Source organism: Magallana gigas, chromosome 3 (assembly GCF_963853765.1).
Source record: "Magallana gigas chromosome 3, xbMagGiga1.1, whole genome shotgun sequence".
In the NCBI taxonomy this organism is placed as follows: domain Eukaryota; kingdom Metazoa; phylum Mollusca; class Bivalvia; order Ostreida; family Ostreidae; genus Magallana; species Magallana gigas.
The window spans coordinates 18,576,831-18,597,512 of record NC_088855.1 but is presented as its reverse complement, the minus strand read 5'-3'; the positions used below and the strand labels follow the sequence as shown (position 1 = coordinate 18,597,512).

The following is a 20,682-nucleotide window of genomic DNA, read 5'->3' as shown; positions in this document are numbered from 1 at the left end:
TTTGATATAATAAATAAACATAAATTTTTTTTATTTCATTTCTCTCCCTCCTCCCTCCCTTTCGTTGTACCTATAAATTAGTTTAAATATTTACAAATCAAAATTTAGTGAATGAGTAAAATCATATCTGATATTTGCTTCATTTCCTTTTATTTCCTATTCTGTATTTCTAAACCAAACTTTCCAAACACTGAAATTCAGATTCCTCATTCTCCATACACCAACCTCCCTTTTCTAAAAATTTTTAGTAGGTAATAGTACACAGGATCATCTCACCATCTGGTTTAGGAGTGCTAGGCTGAGGAGAAGGAGTAGGCTGCTGAGGTGGCAGGAATGGGTTGACTGTGGTAGGCTGGGTAGGAGGTAGTGTATCGGTGATTCCGAATCCTGTGAAGGATCCAGGCTGTCCCTTGATGGTGACAGGCTGGTTTGGTCCAGGTGTGGGCGTTTCACAGTGAGGCACCTGGCAACAAGTGGGGTCGTTTGGATCAGGGATCAATGTGCAAGAGGAAGGCAAGTTGTCGTAAGTGTTGCATCTGGAAAAAGAAAACAAATTGTCTTAAAAATTATAATAATATTATATCTTTTCTATTAGATTTAGTTTTTAGAATTATGAGGGAAAAATGTCAAATTTGTAACATTTTAAACTAGTAATGAAATTTCTGTAGAGAAATGAATAAAAGAAAACAAATTGTCTTAAAAATTATAATAATATTATATTTTTTCTATTAGACTTAATTTTTAGAATTATGAGGGAAAAATGTCAAATTTGTAACATTTTAAACTAGTAATAAAAATTCTGTAGAGAAATGAATAAATGCATGTCAGTTACATTTATAACCTTTGTGGCCTCGTAATTAATATACCAACCTCTGACTACATCTGTAGTAGCCAGTCTTTCCATCTTCACACACGCACACTCTAGCGCATCCGTCATACCAAGTCTGTCCTTGGCTGTAGGTCTTACCATTCATAATACAGATGTCTAAAAGAGAGAGAGATATCTCGACCAATAAAGAAACACACTCTCAAGAGTGACTTATTGATAAACTTTTTGAATTCAATTTTACAGCCTGATGAAAAATCAGCTGGATGAACTTACTCTTAGGTGTTGGCATAGGGGTGTAGTCTGGAGTGGTTTGGTATGGGTTGGGTACCGGTGTGTTGTTAGGTTGTGGGGCGAAGGTGATGCTGCCAGTGATCGGAGGTTTGGTTCCTGTGATCAGATTGAATGAGGGGGCGGGGGTAGGTTGTCTGCACTGCATCATCTTACAGCATGGATCTGCAGGGTCAGAGACGATCTGGCAGTTGGGTGGTGGGACGACGCCATCCATGGACGGGCATCTACAGAAAGGAAAACACAGATCTGACTGTCAAAACATGGCACAAAAAGACCGGTTGGTAAAATCGTTGCTCAAAATTCCTGGCCTCTGACTGAACTGAGAATAGATATTTAGATTTTTGCACCTGTCCTTGCATCTGTATCTGCCAGTCTGCATGTCCAAACATTCACAGGTGTAGAAGCAGCCATCTTTCCAGGTCTGTCCAGCATTGTAAGAGACTCCCTTGTACAAACATCCATCTGTTCAAACCAGAAAAAATGTTTCTGATAGAGCTTTAATATCCTGTATCACTTAATGAACATCACTTATTATGAATTTCATTGAATGAAATCAACTGTTCGTTGAAATAAGAAATTCCAGTTTCAATAGATAGGTGTATCGTCTACATGTACAAATTTACATGTCCTCGAAATTGAGGATTTGACAAAATTCACATAAAATTGCTGCCATTGTAAATATTGATACCAAAGATTTTCAGGTTTGATAGAAAACAAAGAATCTTTAAGAAGAAATTGTTCACCATATGTTTAAATCAAATATTGAAAATGTTTCAGGAGAAGAAAATCCCTTACGTCCTCCATTGGGTCCAGATCCATAGTTAATAGCTGTTGGCATGGGCAGAGTGTATGGGGTAGGGGATGGTGTGGGCATTGGGACCTCGCCAGGTTTGGGTGAAGGTGTGGGGGCCACAGTTGGGGGTTTCATCAGCTCTGGGTGGCAGACTGGTTTCTTGCAGCAAGAGTCATCAGGATCTGCCTCCATGGAGCATCCCTCAGTCAGCTGGTATTGTGGACATCTGTTCCAGAAACCAATGGTATTCTCAAAACACTAGAAACTTCCTCATATAATTCTATCTAAGATTTTCCACTAAACATATTTTTTTGGGGGGGTGGGGGGGGGTGGGGTGGTTTGTTATGCATGTAGTACTTTTACGCTATTTTTTTTTTTTTTGGTGGGAAGGGGGTGTCTGAAAATGGTAAAACATTTTAAGTTAACTGGTAAAAGAGTTAAATAAAATTTAATTGGCATCCAGTGCATTAATAAAATTGGTCACATTTACCTGTCGTCACATCGGTAGAATCCTGTTGTTCCATTCTCACAGATACAGACCAGGTCACAGCCATCCTTCCAGGACTCTCCTTGTTTGAAGGACACGCCCTTGTACATACAGACAGCTGTCAAAACAATCAATAACATATCAGCACTTCCATCAAATCCACCAAGAAAACAAGTGTACAGAACCATTTTTGGGACCCCCCCCCCCCCAATCAGTCTCTATATCAATAACATATCAGCATCTCACCATCCAGGATTGATCAAGAAAACTCTAATTTGAAGAGAAAAAAAATCTGTTCTATTCTCTGACCACTTTTGGCTATATCCAGTCTCTGATTGGAGAAGATAAGCATAGTCTTAAAAGTACACTAAAACAGATTTATAGCAAAGCCCCACAGGATCTATTCATTATATATTAAATTTTATATCCAATTAGTTTGAATAATAGGAGTAATGAAACTGAATTTGCTACACTCTTGCATTTGTAAAAAGTGTGTATCTGTTACCATGTTTTATTGTAATGCTTCGAAGCATTTGATCGGCTCACCTTGTCTTACTGAAATGTTATGAAGTATTTGATTGGCTCACCTGGTTTTACTGTAATGCTATGAAGTATTTGATTGGCTCACCTGGAGATCCGTTAATGGTGGTGGGTGTTGGGGCCTTGATGACAATGGGGGACACGTTAGGGGGACAGTAAGGCTTCTTACAGCAGGGATCATTAATGTCCTGGACCAGTTGACAGCCTGGGTTCAGGTTTGTGATTCTTGGGCATCTATGGGCCACAAAAGTCATGATATCATATTCATCCATGACCAAACATGTAAATGTTTGAAATGTTAAACAATATGACTCAAAAATGGACTGAACTTGGAAGAATAATCATCATGATCATAGATACAAATATTTTGGCCTTTAAATCTTAAGTCAAGTCGAACATTTTTAGGCTTTAGAAGGATGTCTTACTTCTCAGTACATTTGTAGACTCCAGTCATTTGATTTTCACATACACAGTCGTAGTCACAACCATCCTGCCATCTTTGTCCTTGGGTGTAGGATTTACCCTTGTAGATACAAGTGTTGGCTAAAATGGAAAAGCAACATTTATTCTCCAACAAAAAGATAAAAAAGAATGGAGTTCTGTCATAAAAAAAAATAACCAAAATTAAAAATGCAGCAAGAAAATTGCCATGAAGATATGATGTTTAAATTTTTTGGTAATAAGCAAACTATTGATAAAATCCTAGGATAAAATGTATATACTTCATAAATGCTGCCTTGATTACATGAAAATGATACCGTTTTAAGCCCTTAACAGAAGTGGAGAGAGAAATGACTTACGGACATAGATTGGTTGTGGTGATGGGGTTGGTTGAGGTGTTGTGAACTGTGGTGGAATAGAGAAGCCTGGTGGGTAAGTTCCCTGTGGGTAGGGGGTGTATGGCACCGTCACACCTGGTGGGTATGTTCCTGAGGGGAATGGTGTCAAGTATGGTGGATAGGTTCTTCCTGGAATCAAGTAAGGCTGGTTTGGATTATTATCCGTGTATCCTGGTGGATAGGTACCACTTGGATATGGTACTGGTGGGGGCACAGTGCCTGGTGGATAGGTTCCACTTGGATAAGGTGTTTGATTTGGTGGATAAGTCTGGTATGGCTTGAATGTCATTGGTGGTACACCACCAGTGAAATAGCTGGATGATGGTTTGATTGGTGGGAAGGTGCCACCTGGATAGGGAGTGTATGTTGGATAGGTCAGATTTGGTGGATAAGTTGGTCCACCTGGATATGGTGTGGCTCCTGGTGGATAAACAGTACCGCCATTGTATTGAGGATAGTTGGTAACCAGATAGAATGGAGTATATCCAGTTGGGAATGTTCCACCAGGATATGGTGTCACAGGTGGGACGGTTTGGCGAGGTGGATAAGTGCCACCAGGATATGGTGTAACATTGGTTGGATAGGTCTGTCCTGGAATGAATGGGCTTTGTGTGGTAGGTTGTGGTTTAAAGGTGAATCCTGGTGGATAGGTTCCTCCAACGAAGGGTGTTCCCATTGGGACAGTGCCAACTGGATAGGTGCCATATGGATAAGGTGTCTGATTGGTTGGATATGTGCCACCTGGTCTGAATGTTGATGGTCTGTAATATGGAGGTGGTGTGTAGCTTGGTGGATATGTTCCGCCAACGAAAGGTGTGTATTGAGGCACAGTGACACGGGTTGGGTAGGTTCCACTTGGATATGGGGTCTCATTAGTTGGGTAGGTCTGCCCTGGCGCAAAAGTTGGTGGTGTCTGTCCTGGTCGGAAAGTGAAAGAGGGAGGATATGTTCCACCAATGAAGGGAGTGTAGTGTACTGGAACAGTGCCTGTAGGGAAAGTTCCACCTGGGTAGGGTGTCTCTCTGGATGGATAGGGTGCTCCAGGGACCAGAATAGGAGCCTGTGGTTTGGGTGTGGGTGTTTGCCTTGGTGTGTATCCTGGAGGATAGGTTCCACCAACAAATGGAGTTGGAGGTGGTACAGTTCCAGTTGGGTAGGTTCCACCAACGTATGGAGTCTTGTTGGTTGGGTAGGTCTGGTAGGGCCTAAATGTGGGCTGAGTGAAGTAAGGTTCAAAGGTCTGACTGGGTGGATAAGTGCCGCCGACAAATGGAGTGTAGGTCCTTGGGGGTACAGTTCCAGTTGGATAGGTTCCGCCGACAAATGGTGTCTGTCTTGGTGGATAGGTGCCACCTGGGATCAGTGGAGCATTTGTAAAGTACACCACAACAGGGCTGTAAGGAACTTGGGTTGTCACTGGACTGAAACCTGGAGGATAGGTGCCTCCACCTGGATAGATGGTTGGCAGAGGGTAAGTTACCCTTGTTGGGTATGTTCCACTTGGATATGGAGTCATATTTGTTGGGTATGTCTGCCCTGGTCTGAATGTTGGAATCATTGAAGGATTGGGTGTGTAGTTCACTGGATAGGTTGCTCCTGGGTATGGTGTGTAGGTTACTGGACGAACAGTGGGAACTGTACCAGGTGGGTAAGTGCCCCCTGGGTAAGGGGTGCCTGTGGGATAAGGTCTTCCAGGGATCAGGATTGCTGGAGTGGGTCTTGGTGTGTAGACTGTACCACCTGTAAATCCATTATAGTTAGGATTTGGAACGAAGGGTGAAGGTTGTGGGGTGTAGATGGGTCTCAGAGTGGGGCTAGGAGTGGCTTTTCCTCCCTGAATGACCAATGGAGGAGCAGTGTTGTAGTTTCCTGTGGTGGGGCACTCTGGGATCTTGCAACAAAGAGGATCTCTGGGATCAGCAATCAGAGTACACTCTGGGGGTGGAGCCTGGAATGTTGGGCACCTGTCAAAAGACAAAACCTTCTAGTAACTTTTCCACACCAGCAAAAAGGCAGGTCAAACTAAATTCTGATAAAATCTCAAACTCTATTGATTCTCATGGAGAGACGTACCTTTGGTTACATCTGTACACGCCAGTGACACAGTCCTCACAGATACAGGAGAAGTCACATCCATCAAACCACTGCTGTCCTTGGAGATACTGTTGTCCTTTGTACTCACAAGTACCTATCAACCCGAATGAACGCAAGTTATCACTTGTCTTCTTTTCTCATTTTTATACAAATTACACGTACATGTATTGGTAATTTCTCTTTTGGATGGAAATAAGTTATGAAATAAATAATAATTATAAACTGTGTAAAGGAAAATTTTGGTCATAGTTTCATTTTTGCCCTAATTTATTTTCAAAGACTTTGCATGAAATTAAAACAGAGCAAATTGAAAACTTTAGTTACTTAAGTAAATTTAATCTATATACCGGTAATGGAAGGGGGAATCTTTTACAATAACCCTATGTGTAAATCAAACGGAGCAAAAACTACCTCTATATACAGTACATATACATGTACACAGCTCATATTGAGTCACATGATTTTGAATGACTTACATCTAGACTCTGGAGTTGGCTGTGGTGTAGGATTGTATGTCGGCTGTGGGTTGGGGTTGGGGTTAGGGTTAGGGTTAGGGTTGGGGTTGGGGTTGGGGTTGGGAGCAGGGGTCTGAGTTGGGTTGGGGGCAGGTGTTGGCTCAGCACATTCCACAATGTCACAACAGGGGTTGGCAGGGTCCTTGTGAAGTCTGCAGTTTTCAGGTAGATCCATGTATCTTGGGCATCTGTAAGGCAGGGTTGAATTAAAGAAAAATGTTCGCATTTATCATGAAATGCAAATATGAATCAAATAAAATTGGCTATAATAGTACCGGTATGTAATTTCTTTATTACACAAATGAAGAAGAAAATTTTTTTCTTCAAAAGATACATTGCTTCAAATTCAGATGTGTATACAGGAACAGTGGTGGTATTATTTTTTCATTTACTACATACATGTAGCAACTTACTTAGGATCACATTTGTATCTTCCATGCTCTGCGTCATAGCAAGTACATGCGTAATCACATCCATCGTCCCATTTCTGGCCTTGCATGTAGGTCACACTTTTGTACACACAGAAACCTATCAGAATTGGTAAAAAAAAAATCAGTATTAAATAGAAATTCAATTTTCAAAAAAGAAATTTAAAAACTTCAAATTTCTGTAAATGTACACATATAAATCTGTCTTACAAGAGATAAATACAGGGAGAAATCAGTGGTGAATTGTCTTTGATATCGATATCATTACCAAGGCATCGCCGAACAAATTCTCAACAAACAAGGAGACCAAAAAGTTGATAACGTACCAACTGGTTTTGGTGATGGGGCTGGCTGTCCGGGCACTGGGCTAGGTGTGGGCAGATTGACCTTTCCTGTGAAGGGTATGGGCTGAATAGTGGGCACTGGGTTAGTCTGACCGGGGGCTGGTGTGGGCTGTGGGCAGACTTCCACCAGACAGCAGGAGTCCCTAGGATCAGTCTTCATCGTGCAGCCTGGGGTAACACTGGTGACTGTTGGGCACCTAAAGAATAAATAAAAATACTCAGTTTTGATAAATCTTTAAGAAGCAAATATCCCCTTTTTTTCTTTAAAGTTTATATCATTCTGTTTATGCTCTGAAAAGTGAGATAATAAAATGAGTAAATCTAACTCCAAAGTTCCTTGAAAAGGGACTCAATTAATGTTTAATCTATATTGTATTAAAGTTCAGAGGGTAGAATTCATTATCATGGTCTCCTGAGCTAAACAATTTGACAAACTTTTATCAGTCCTTACAGTCCTTCTTCCGACTCACCTCTGGTTACAGGTGTAGATTCCACGGCTCGAGTCATCACAGCGACATTTGTAGCTGCAGCCATCTTCCCAGGTCTGTCCCTGGAGATACTGGGCATTTTTGTACACACAGTATTCTGAAATTGTCAAAAGAACAAAATATGTACATTCTTAGTACACAGAGCATTCTGAAAATCGTCAAAAGAGAGAAATATTTACATCCTTTGTACATACAGTATTCTGAACATTGTTGTAAGAGAGAAACAAGACATCTCATTGTAAAAATTTGCCGAACATTTATCATTTTCAATTCTTTGTACTGCAAGATTTTACATTCTAATTTTTTTTCCATCTCAAATTATTCAAAACTTTTGTGAATGTGAATTTCCTTGCTTTTGAACTTGGATGGTCACGGATGACTTACGTTGTTTTGGTGGGAGGGTCTGAGGCAGAGCGGGGTTTGGCGTAGTTGTTCCGGTTCCCTGAACTACACCAGGGTGAGCGGAGATGGTACAGTCTGGTTTCTTACAGCAGGGGTTGGCAAAGTCATTGACCATACGGCAAACATCTGGGAGATTGGTGTACACTGGACATCTGTTGTACAGCAAAAAACCAAATGTGATGCTTATTATGTTCAATATTTCACAAAATGTATTCAAAAGATTATAAGTTTAAAAAAAAAACCCAGCTCTGGGTATATAATTCTCATTATTCATATGATTATTCTTAAATTTTCATTACATGACTGAATCAGCTTACAAGGAAAGCAAATAAATTTATTTAATCATCAAGTTTACACATACATGTAGATCATTGCTTAAATGAGGAATAAAATTCCTTCTTCAGAGGGATTTCTAGCATTTTTCCCAATTCAAAGATGGATAAGAATCTTACCTGTCCACACACTCATAGTGGCCTCGGAGGGCGTCGGTACAAGTGCAGGTAAAGTCGCAGCCATCTTCCCATCTCTCTCCAGCATGGTATTGTACTCCCTTGTAGGTGCACATGCCTTGAAAAAAATAATCAGTTCATGATCAGAAAGTAAAATCACCATTTTCCAATGAAATCTCCCCTTTCATTTTTCTATATCACTGGATTTATTGTAAGGGGGCTATAGACTGGTCATGGCTATTTTAAGATAATATCAGTCTTCTTTAAAAGAAGATTGAAGATTTGTGTGACGATTTAGGAAAATATCAATATTTTTACACTGAAACACAAGGGGTATTTCTTTACTATCAAAATAATAGTTTGTAGCAATAAAAAGCATGTCTAAAAGTTAAATCTGATCAAAAATGTGTTGATCATCATGCCTCCTTATATCAAAACATTTCAAGACTCTGGTTGCATGATCATAATTTTCACAAGAAAGCAAAAACTTCTGGCTTACCTGGTGTTCCAACCATCTGTCCTTGGTAGGTCTTTGGTGGGATGGGGTGGGGTTCTGGATTGTTGGGGTTGACTGGGGTACAGTCGGGGATTCTGCAGCAGGTGGGGTCCCGAGGGTCAGTGATGTAGTTACACCCTGGCTCAGCATTCAAGATCTCTGGACATCTGCAATATACAACCACTTAATGCAATGTGTGACTAGAAATCATCTCAAATTCCTTCAGGAGGACAACAAAATGTCTCTGAATCAATCCAAAGAATATTTTTTTTTATCCAAGAAATAATATCCTCTTTCAGTGATTAAAAAAAAAAACTTATTTAAGACAACAGGTTTTGGAGCAAGATCAGTCAATAACTACCACTTTGAACTCCCTAGTCCCTAACCCCCTCCGAATCATGCGATAATTAATTACCTAACCCATCAGAAACATTACCCTCAGTGGTATGAAGTGAGAAAGAAAATAAATAGGATTCCCTCTTTCAAACTCATGCCAAATACTTGTTTATGAATAATAAACTTTTAGGACAATATTTTTTTCTTGCAATCTAACAATCAAAATCCAAGTATTCTATGAGTCTGACTGACTGACCTGCTCAAGCATCTGTAGACGCCCTTTTCAGCATCCTCACAGGTACACTTGTAGCTGCAGCCATCATACCAGGACTGCCCTTGTTGGTATTGTTTGCCATTGTACACACAGAAATCTATCAGAAATATTCATAGTAGTTGGTGAATCGTGTTATTATCAATGGACATGCAACTTCAATTCAAATCTCTCGATTTGAAGAAATGGCTACTGCAGAATCATAACAAATTACGGAGGTTCAATTATTTTGAGTTATACCTCTCACTCCTCAAATTAACATAATCCACAAATCATTATCAATATTCATAGCTTATAAAAGCAAATCCATGAATTTCAAATCATATTCGAATGAAACAGTAAAAAATTTTCAATCCATGAAAATTGAACCCTGTATTAGTTAATGATGTCACATATTGAGGTGTTTTTTTTTCATATTTTTTTCAGTGAGAAAAAAATTTTGTTTTTTAATATGAATATTTTCATACTTCTGCACGAACTGTATTGAAACAGATTTGTGAAACAAATTCTGTGGCAAAAATAACCCTGCATACAGTAACCTGGACCCAATTTTAAACTTACTTCCTTGTACAGAGGGTGTGGTTCTTTCTCCCTCAATCTGTGGATTGTGGGGGATGAATTTACACTCAGGAACTTGGCAGCATGGGTTCTGTGGGTCCTGTGTAAGCCTACAGTAGGGCTGTGGCACATAATCAAAAGTTCGGCACCTGAAATATACATCAATGATAAATTAAATAAAAGGTCGGCCACTGGAATATTCAACAATGATATATTAAATAAATAATACATCTGAAACACATGTTAATAGTACAGTGCTAATAGAAGGCTACTGGTAAACTCAATTAAAAACCAGAATATAAATCATTAAATTGTTTACTTCCAAAGTACACTGTAAAACAGTGTTTTTTTTAAATGCTGATGTTCAATTTAAAGAAAAAATTATGACAAAATTCAATTTGAAGAAAGAAAAGAAATATAAAGAGGTCTTTATACTCAGGTGGTGTAATTATAGAAATAGAACGCAATCACTGATTTAGCACGTTTTTGAATCAACAAACCCGTCAAGTTGAACTAAGGGTGATTATAGCAATAAAATTACATGTAATAGGGGTATAGACACTCCAGTATACACAGTTTGTGGTTAAGGGAGAATAGGGAGGGTTGTGGGAACTCACTTGTCGATACATTTGTAGTGGCCGCGGAGTCCATCATCACAGACGCAATTGTAGTCGCATCCATCCTCCCATGTTTGTCCGGCGTCATATCTCTGGTTCTTGTACATACAGAAACCTGAAACCAAATCGAAATGCATAAGTGACAATTCCAGGCATGGATTGAGGGATTCTAAGCCTAGCTTTGGAGCCTTTGAACTTGGATGAACATACTTTTAATCTCACATTTACTTTTCGACTATATAAATTCTTGCGATAGAAATAAGACTTTGAGATCAAAACTGAGCTTGTCTAAGTTTAGTATCACCAAAGCCAGCTACTCAAATCTAAATTCCAGCTAGAGAACCAGGACAGAAAATATGAATTCAGCTAACAGAGATCAAGAGCTTTGTGGATCCAAAATAGGCACAGTGAACGAAGCCAAACAATACCCCAAATTATCATTAACAAATTTTAAACTTTTCATAACAGAAAGAGAGCTATAGCTGTTTAATATATGTATTTCCATTATTTACTTCAAATTCCTTTTTTACATGCAAATTAATTTTACCTTGTCTGACATTAGTTGGGGCTGTTGGTGCAACTGGTTGCATTCCGGTGGTGTTGAGAATGACCCAGGGTCCATCGGGGTACACAGTGGGGTACAATGTTGGGACAGGGGGCTTTACGATTCCAACGTAAGAAGTAGCCTGGTTATAAGAAGGCACTGGAACTGGGATCTGGCCTGTTGCGACATCAAATCCACATTTGGGGACCATACAGCAGGGGTCGTTGGTGTCTGTGATCATGACACATGTTGAGGCAAGATTCTGGTAAGATGGACACCTGTATGAAATAGACAACAGCGTACGTCACTTTATTTAGCTAAAATTAACCCTCTCTAAGACGAAATAAACCGTATCTATGCACGATAACAATCGCATAGCATTAAATGCTTAATTTTTTTGTCTGATTCACAGTTTCTCATTATCGAGCACTCTTTACTTTGAAAGATTAATTCTCTTATAGATATATATTCGACTTTTTTAACAATGTAGCATGAAAGACTCTTGATCTTTATTTGATAAACTCCAACACCAAATTAAATGCTTCTCCTTTTGCTGCACCTAAAACCTTATTTATTAATTTCTAAAAAAAATTCTGTTATAAAATGTTTTTTTTTTTTAAAGTACCAGTATATTATTGGTTTAAACTTTTGAATTCCTAAATGAGAGATTTTTACCTGTTCATAAAACTTACTTTTCACGGCATCTGTAGTCACCAGTGGCTGCATTCAGACAAGTGCATGTGTACTTGCACCCATCATCCCACATTTGACCCTGGTTGTATAGCTGACCATTGTACAGACAGCCCTCTGCAAAAGTAGAAATAATTTTCTTTTAAATTTTAGAAAAAACAATATATAGACAAGATATATTTTAAGGAAAAAAATTGATGAAAGAATTTTCTCAATAGAATAAATATAACCTAACAAAAGCTCACAGATGAATGAAGATACAGAATTAAAAATGGCATTACAAAATATATTTTAGTTCTTTAATTACCTTGATGATTTTTCTTAGTTTATGTTTTAAAAAAATTATCATTACATCTTGAATATTTCTGCCAAGTAGACAGAATTCACATACTCAAAGTTGGAGCCAGGAATCCAGTTCCTCCGGATCCGATCTGGGTCTGTCCGTAAGGTGGGTTCTGGACATGGTTGTCTGGGGGGTAGAGCACATTGATCAATCCTCCGTTTCCGATGGAGTTGATGTTCTCGCTGGAGGTGTAGAAAACTCCCGACTGACAGTTGACGACAGGGCAGCACTCTCCTCTCTTGTTGATCACGTTACATCCGGCGGGCAGGTTGTTGTAGGAGGGGCAGGCATCGTTACACCTGTAGTAACCATAGTGAGCGTTCTCACAGGTACACCTGGTACTGCAGTCAGGCTCCCAGGACTGTCCCTGAAGGTAGGTCTTACCCTTGTATATGCAAACATCTGCAAGGAAAAGAGAAAATTCACGGTCAAAAACAGATTCTTGTATTGGGTTGTAACCAAAATAATGGCAAATTACTAAAATTATTTATGGGGAAATTGAATCATTTTTTACTTGATTATTGTTTATACCATGGTATTCAATGCCTATATATGCATCTATCTAATAATTTAAATAAGTCGTTTAAAAATACTGAAATCCATGAAATATGCCCTCAAAATTTTAAATAATTTTACAGCATAGGATATTTACCTCCGGCTGCTGGTTGAATCACAGTGTTCTCTGGAACATAATAAAAATTGAATGTTGTAAATATTCTTATCATATTAAAGGAAATTTTTCTATAAACATGCTTTCACCAAAACTATTACATATAAGGTAGATTTCATATAAAATCACTGAAGAATGCATTAAAAATGCTTTCTGTTTTCTTTTTCTGTATCTATGTGTATTTGGTCAAAATATTTTTGTCAAGAGAGATCAGTTAATTAAATTCAAAATTTAAAACTTACGACAGATGCCGCAGTATTTTCGGCAGTTGTTTGAAGCCCACTGGCCGTAAGTGGTGCAGACTGATTTTCCGTAAACTTTGCAGTTTGTGGCGACATCTACACAGGGTTGAGGTGCTACCACATTCTGAGCTGTAAAAATTACCCAAGTTTAATTCATATTCACAATTCATGTTTCCTGTTGGGTGATTTATTATTTTTTATTCGATATCTTTACCCTGCCCTTATACAAGTTGTTAGTATTTTCTCACACCCTTAGTGCAGAGGAACTGTACTAAGTGTTCATAATCTTTCTGAAAAATATACTTATCAAGACCATCTTTATATACAAACCTGTTCCTTCACCACTGGTGAATCCATATCCTGTGTAGCTACCCTGCTGTTGATCAAATTCACAAGATGGGGTCTGGCAACAGGATCCTGGGGTCTTTTGCAGATGACAAGCCGCAGGAAGAATTGAGTAGGTGGGGCACCTATGGAATTAAAACCAAATGATTTTTTAAGATTACTAGATTCATTCAAATTCATTACATAATAATACAATATTAAGCTTCCAATGAAGCTCCAACATCTTATTGCTGCCTAACTCCCATCTGACAAATTATTTCTCCCCTCCCTCGATCCCCCCTTCCTTTTTTCACATTGTGATACAAAAAAACCCTTAAAACATTGAAATTTTTAAAGTGAATCTTACAGTTGTTCACATGAGTAGAGTCCCTTGGAGGCATCAATGCAAGTACACTGGTACTGGCATCCATCTTTCCAGGTCTGGCCTTGGAAGTACATCTTGGATTTGTAAGAGCATGTGGCTGAAATATTGAAAAAAAATCAATCAAATAGGGAAGTTTATAAAATCTTTAGTCCATGTCATTTGGTTTATTTGATTTGGGGGCTTTTTTGTGTTTTAATTAAAGAGATAGAGTGTGACAGCAGATTTTTCTTCTTTGGAATCTTCTAATTCAGCTAGTAGTGTTGTATGAAATAGGAAATCTTATCTTGCACAGGTAAATAAATATACTAATATATTAATTATAAGGCCAAAATTGTTCAAATGATTTCCTAATATGTGGCAGGCAGACAGGTTTTCTAATTTTTTATTTTCGTTTGCAAGATTTGCAAAGGGAATTACCGGTATAAACTCAATTTTCATATCTAACCATTAAAGTTGTTCCCTTTTTCAATATGGCATTAAAAAAATTAATCAATTGTGTCTGTATCCGAGATCCAACATATTCATTATGTTTTTGGCTTTAACAGTCGGAGTGTACTTACGGATGCCGGTGGCTGTGGTTGCCATGGCAGTGTTGTTGAAATGGCTGACAGATGGGTTAAAGTTGCACACTGGTTGCAGACAGCATTCACCATCCTTCTTGACCAGAGTACACATGGATGGAAGGTTGTAGTACAGTGGACATCTAAAATTACAACAATGACAGGTTTGCATTTTCTTGGTCATCTATATTTGACCAGCAATATTGATCGTGCAAGACTGCGATCATACTCCAAAATAATGATTTTTTTTCTTTCTGTTTTATTATCATTATTAAAAAGAAAACAAACCAAAAAACCATCAAAATATTTAAAAATATAAGACAATTGATTATCGAAGATTCTGTTTTCCTAACCTGTTGTAACATTGGTAGTCTCCCTTGTTTCCATCTCTACACACACATTCGTAGTCACAACCATCAAGCCATTTTTCACCTGTTTGGTACATCTTGCCTTTGTAGTTACACATTCCATCTGTAAAGACAGCAACAAAATCATGATTGTCCACAGTTCATATTAATTAGAGCAAAATTATTCAGTACTTTTAATTACAACAATTCAAAAACCCAGTAAATGAAAATTTTGATGGAAAATTAATCAAACTTACAGAATCCATTGGAACTGGCAGAAGTGCCTGTATTGTCAAAAGAGAAGCAGAGAAAATGTTTTGAAGAAACTGAAAACTATGCAATAACATAATTAAATTAAGAAAATAATGAATTGACTGTATAAACTATTATGATTAAGATAGTTATATTGACTACAAACCACAGAATCCACAGAAGAGTTTGCAGTTATCCTGAGCCCAGCTTCCGTGAGATGTGCAGACATCTTTGCCATAGCTCTCACAGTTTGTCAGTTTGTTGGTGCATTTGGGGAAATTCATGATATATTGGTCTACAAACAAAAAATGGAGACGATATATGTATACAACTTTGATCGTGATTTTTGTTTACGATTTTACATCCTACAAATGTAACCATTAACATTGAATATTTTTTCTATTTTGTTATGTCAGAGTATTCGATAAGAAAATCATAGTGATTCATCAGTGCTGTATCTTGTTCATTACTTGCAATCCATTTTGTAATTTTCCGCCAAATTACCGGAAGTCTTTGTTAAAAACTAAATTTAGCATCAGAAACGTATAGACTGTTAATATCCGAACTTCGAATTGTTATTTCGGGAGGATAATGCTAAAACAATCAAAACAAAACAAATACCAATCTAGAGAATTGTACTTACATGAACAAAGCCCACATGATTTTTTACAGTTGGCCTCGGCCCATTTTGGGTAGTCTCTACACACGTTGCTTCCATATTCATTACAGTTGGTGATTTTGTCAGAGCAAGTAGCAGTGGCAGAAGATCCGAAGTTGTATGTTGATGAAACTGTACAAAGATATTTTTAAATAAAAAAAATGTTTGAACAATTAAAAACATAACATAATTTATTTCAAGTAAGGTACTTACCAGCGCATGCCTGGTTGAGGATGTTAGATGCTTGTTGCTCAAGTTGGTCGAAATTGCTGACGGTAATCACGTGATTTCCGGCAGGTTGGTTGGCGATGGACTGAACCTCTTGCTGGTTAATGTTGTTTCCAACAGCTACGACATTGATTCCAATTCCGGCTTGTCTTGCTACATTTGCAGCATCGATAGCGGCTTGGCTGTCAACAGTTCCACCATTGGTGAGCAAAATGGCAATTCTGGGGACATTGCTTCTAGCTCCACTGGTTGCAGAGAACATTTCATCGGTGGTAAATTTGATCGCATCGGCTGTGTTTGTTCCTCCACTGGTCATATGCAGATTCTCTACGGCGTGCAGAACGTCTCCACGATTACCGTAAAGTTTGAGGGGGAAGCCCATCATTGGGTAGCTGCTGTATTGCATGACACCAACTTGAACCTTATTGTGGCCTATGTCCATATTTGTGATGATGTTCTTCAGAGCGTTTTGGGTTTTCTGGAAGTTTTCGCTTCCAACACTCGTGGAAGAGTCTACCATGAAGACAACATCGGCATTGTGGAGACATCCTACAAAGGAAACATGTTTTAAATTAACAATAGTTCTTTCATGCACTTACAAAGAGGGCCTGCAGGAAAGTGATTTTTTTTTTTAAATTATCGTGGTATTGATTATTATTTCAAAATATGACAAACTTGCCTGTTGGAGCTGGAAGAGTAGATGTATCTGGTGGCAGCTCTACAAAATAAAACCGTAGTTGTTATCAAAAAGTTTTCAATATCTTAGCATGCAGTTCATCTAACACCGTTTTGAACAAAAAAAAAAACCAATCCAGATTCTTCTCTACTCACCGTTACAGATCTTGGTTGCAAGCATGTCAGACAGGCTGTTCAAGGTCTGGTAGTTATCGGCAAACATGGAGTATCTGAGGTCGGGGTTGCTGGAGACGGAAGTCAGCTCATCTACGTCAACGCCGCTGCCGACGCCGACGGTGTAGATGACGGCGTTGTTGTCTTTCGCCGTCTGGGCCTGCAGCTTGGTGATGGCCTTAGTGGTGGAAGGCCCGTCAGTCAGCAGGACGGCAATGTGCGGCACATCCCCTCTAGCTCCATGCGACGGACTGAAGCTTTGCTGCGACATGAACTTAATGGCATCAGCAGTATCGGTGTTACCCGGGAAATACTGAATGCCACTGATCGCATGCAAAACGTCGTTTTTGCGCATGTAATCATTGAGGTAGAACTTGTTGTGAACTCCGGAACTGAACGTGAGGGCACTTACGTGAACTTGGTCCTGTCCTACGTTTAATTTGTTTGTTACATCCCTAAGGAAGTCTAATTGTTTGTTAAAGTTTAATTGTCCTACAGAGTCCGAAGAGTCTATCATGAATGTTACATCTGCCCTTGTATTGCACCCTGAAATGTAAGGTCACGGAATTATTGTAAAGGTATTATTGGAAAATATGACTATAAAAATGCTTATATAAATAAATATTGAATTGTTAATATGATACATGTATGCATGGACGGATGATTTCTTCTCTAATTTAGTCAAATCAAAATAAATAAATGAATAAAAATAAACGTTAAAGAAGACTTAAGTGCAATTTTTTTTTCTCCATATATTAAAGAATACAGGTATAATTATCTTCTATGAAATATAATGATAGTATAGAAAAAGAACCGCAGAATGTTATTTGTTTTAAAAAAAATTTAAGTACATGAACGCTGGTATATTTTCTATGCAATCCATTGCTATATATAAATTGAAACAGAGAGGGCTTAATTTAACTCCTTGTAGAATTCTTTATTTGTTTAAAAAACATTTCTCAGTGGATCATAAAACCCATTCTAAATAATTTTGAATATGTTCTTATCTGTTCACTAATAAAAATATTTGCCGACATTGGAAAATAGAACACAATTGTCTTATCAATTCTTATTTTGGGATCGTCGTTTGGAAGGTCTGAGAATTGTCATCTGTTCCAGAGACGACGTTAACTTTTGATAAATATAGCGAATTCAAAGGGTTGCCATTCCATAATAATATACCAATGTATTTCCATAAACTTTCAAAAGAATGAACTCGAAAGGTGTGTATCCTAAAACTTTCAAAACCATTTTTAAGCATTCAAATTCAACATAAAGTCTTGTTTGGTGCTAATGTTAAATTTAAAACCGGTTGAAAATCCTATCAATCCATTAAGTAAACTAGACTTATTCCTCGAATATGATTTGATTTTGTCTAGCTTCTTAATGGACATCATCAGATAAACTGGTTCTGTGTTTTTAGAAGAGTTAAACTGGGTTGGTCAAACTAATCTTCAAGCTATAATTTTTACAGTTGATATTTCAATAAGTTCGTAAGCAAAATTCTTTTGCAATCAAAATTCATTTAGATAATATTACACAAGTCTGCGTAAAATCAAATAGAAGCTACATAGTAAATATGTGTTATCCAATTTCTCAATAGTATTCCAATTTAAAATTTCATGATACTGGTTTGTATTTACATGTTTACATAAAAATATCACAATTCTAATTGAATAACAAAATGTTATAATCAATGTTTACTATTTTAAAGTTTCTATTTATTACGTAAGATAAAAGAAAAATATTTAATACCGATGAAAAAAGAAAATTAAGTTTGTAATTAATAACGTAAAATAATAGAGAATTTATTGGAGATTTTAACAATTCAAAAATAATTGTAATAAGGATAGTCAATTAAATTGTTTACAAAATTAAAGATTGTTACATAATTAGTATTTATAATTTTTTACCTGTCGAAAGCGCCGCCGCGCCGTAGACGGCGACTAACCAAAGAATGACTGTAATCATCCTTTAGTTGAACGAAACGAAATAGTGAATCTGGAATCGGACGATCATTATATACTACACCTCATGAATGGGCGCCAAATGTTAGGCCAAGCCAACGTAATCACCAGGCCAGGCAATTCTCGGAGTCAGATTCTCACTTACATCGAGGTACCAACCATTTTTATGCATCGGAAAAGATTCAAAACCGGAGTTGAGTTTACAGTGTTGTTAGAAAAGTAATGAATTTGCATAAATTGGATGTGTATTTATGATTTCTGTGCGTGTTATGAAATTCATTGGGAAAAATTTAGTTTGCTTGGCCTTAGTCTCTGATAAGGTTTGGAGTGCCCACGTCGGGTCACCGGCTCTGAAAGGTGAGCCAATCAGATCTTCCATTTTGGTATAACTCTTCCCAAAATAGAATGAATGATCGAAATACTACCTGTTAATTTTAAGGAATCGCTTAATAAGTACGGCACCCGGTAAACAGATTTCTGATTCGCACGCAGATAATATGAATTTTGGCTTTCCGTTTCCTTAACGTTATGAACTTTTTTGTATAACTTGTATGAGGATGGTTAATATATTCTCTGTACACATTATACATATTTGATATAAGAATTTCTTTAGAAACGTGAAGGCCAAGGCGTATATATCTGGAATCAAGGTATGTTTCGCCAATATCATAAAGATTAAATCACAGAACTGTATTCACGCGAAAAACTTACAAAACATTTTTTCATTACTTTTATAACATCATTATAGTCTACAAACTGTCCCCAAACATTTTGCATTTTGCTTTACGTGATTCCCCTGTGTTTATTTTATGTAATTGATTATTGAATAGAGGTTACGCATGCAAACTCCCGTTATTTTAACTACATTGTATATTGACAGGTTTTGAAACAATTTGTAGTAAATTGTAACCACATTGTAGGAATATATTCATTGCTGTGCGGTTGGTTTTGTTCTGTTCAGGATCGTATGCAAAAAAAAAAGAACAAAAAAAAAAAACAAAAAAAAAAACAAAAAAAAAAAACAAAACAAAAAAAACAAACAAACAAAAACCATCCAGACCCTCCCCCAAACCCCCCATTTTTTATTTAAAATTAATTGAACTGAAAGCCAACGCAATTACATTTGTTACATTAAAGTTTTAAAATTCAGAGAATTCAAAACTTGTTTAAATTGTTTTATTCCTGAAGCACATTTAACCATGTTTGATACTAATGATTTTTTATACCATTATTAAGGTTTTATTTCATAAGTACAGTTTTTCAAGCCCGGTCATAATATATGATACCCCTATATTTTCCCCCGGTTTTAAATTGATTTTTTTGTTCTGCAATGCCATTATGTGTTTATGACCCTTTTATGCCCCTTTTCGATTCAATATTGTTGGTACTTGAAGCATTAATAGCGAGCGCAGCTCGCCGGCGCGCAGCGCCGGCGCGAAGCGAGCTCTACCGGCAAGGCGTGTGTGAATAGAAAATTCGGATTATTTGCACATTCATTCAACGGATTTTTTTGGTGTCAGTAAATCGGACCAGTAATGCCTTGTTTTAATGGTCCCAGTAGTTCCCTGTAATTATGGTTTCCCATTTCACACTCTCACGAGAACAAGATAAAAGACTATGTACATGCATTGTAAATATACTGCCGACACAACGCAAATTCCATTACATAAGACTAACAGAGTTATCGTCCTTTCGAGTGACGTCACAATGGATTTCTTACACATTGATCCGACAGAATTTTTCGGAGTCAGTAAATTTCGACCCACAATGCAATTCCTCAATGTCGGACGATCTCACTAGACTGGATACCATCTCACGAGAATCAAAGTAAAACTTTTGAGAAACA

General features: G+C 37.6%; 1 protein-coding gene across 2 annotated transcripts in view; it reads right to left on the bottom strand.

The window, feature by feature from the left end:
• Positions 1-18,905, bottom strand: part of LOC105320876 (uncharacterized) — a 37,085-nt gene extending 18,180 nt beyond the window's left edge. For both annotated transcript variants that reach the window (XM_066078773.1, XM_066078772.1), the window contains exons 1-36: positions 18,783-18,905; positions 16,852-17,415; positions 16,700-16,738; positions 16,006-16,569; positions 15,778-15,924; positions 15,301-15,429; positions 15,140-15,166; positions 14,889-15,006; positions 14,536-14,678; positions 13,958-14,072; positions 13,597-13,736; positions 13,267-13,395; positions 13,007-13,036; positions 12,403-12,756; positions 12,014-12,128; positions 11,325-11,599; positions 10,778-10,892; positions 10,164-10,309; positions 9,588-9,702; positions 8,999-9,162; positions 8,503-8,617; positions 8,033-8,202; positions 7,631-7,745; positions 7,143-7,357; positions 6,802-6,916; positions 6,350-6,576; positions 5,853-5,967; positions 3,741-5,743; positions 3,366-3,483; positions 3,029-3,174; positions 2,404-2,518; positions 1,916-2,139; positions 1,468-1,582; positions 1,103-1,344; positions 871-985; positions 277-536 (exon numbers count right to left, since the gene is read on the bottom strand). In XM_066078773.1, the coding sequence (XP_065934845.1) occupies positions 277-536; positions 871-985; positions 1,103-1,344; positions 1,468-1,582; positions 1,916-2,139; positions 2,404-2,518; positions 3,029-3,174; positions 3,366-3,483; positions 3,741-5,743; positions 5,853-5,967; positions 6,350-6,576; positions 6,802-6,916; positions 7,143-7,357; positions 7,631-7,745; positions 8,033-8,202; positions 8,503-8,617; positions 8,999-9,162; positions 9,588-9,702; positions 10,164-10,309; positions 10,778-10,892; positions 11,325-11,599; positions 12,014-12,128; positions 12,403-12,756; positions 13,007-13,036; positions 13,267-13,395; positions 13,597-13,736; positions 13,958-14,072; positions 14,536-14,678; positions 14,889-15,006; positions 15,140-15,166; positions 15,301-15,429; positions 15,778-15,924; positions 16,006-16,569; positions 16,700-16,738; positions 16,852-17,415; positions 18,783-18,840 (7,897 nt within the window). In that variant the 5' untranslated portion in view covers positions 18,841-18,905. The remainder of the gene's footprint in view (positions 1-276; positions 537-870; positions 986-1,102; positions 1,345-1,467; positions 1,583-1,915; positions 2,140-2,403; positions 2,519-3,028; positions 3,175-3,365; positions 3,484-3,740; positions 5,744-5,852; positions 5,968-6,349; positions 6,577-6,801; positions 6,917-7,142; positions 7,358-7,630; positions 7,746-8,032; positions 8,203-8,502; positions 8,618-8,998; positions 9,163-9,587; positions 9,703-10,163; positions 10,310-10,777; positions 10,893-11,324; positions 11,600-12,013; positions 12,129-12,402; positions 12,757-13,006; positions 13,037-13,266; positions 13,396-13,596; positions 13,737-13,957; positions 14,073-14,535; positions 14,679-14,888; positions 15,007-15,139; positions 15,167-15,300; positions 15,430-15,777; positions 15,925-16,005; positions 16,570-16,699; positions 16,739-16,851; positions 17,416-18,782) is intronic.
• Between the last annotated feature and the right edge of the window lie 1,777 nt (positions 18,906-20,682).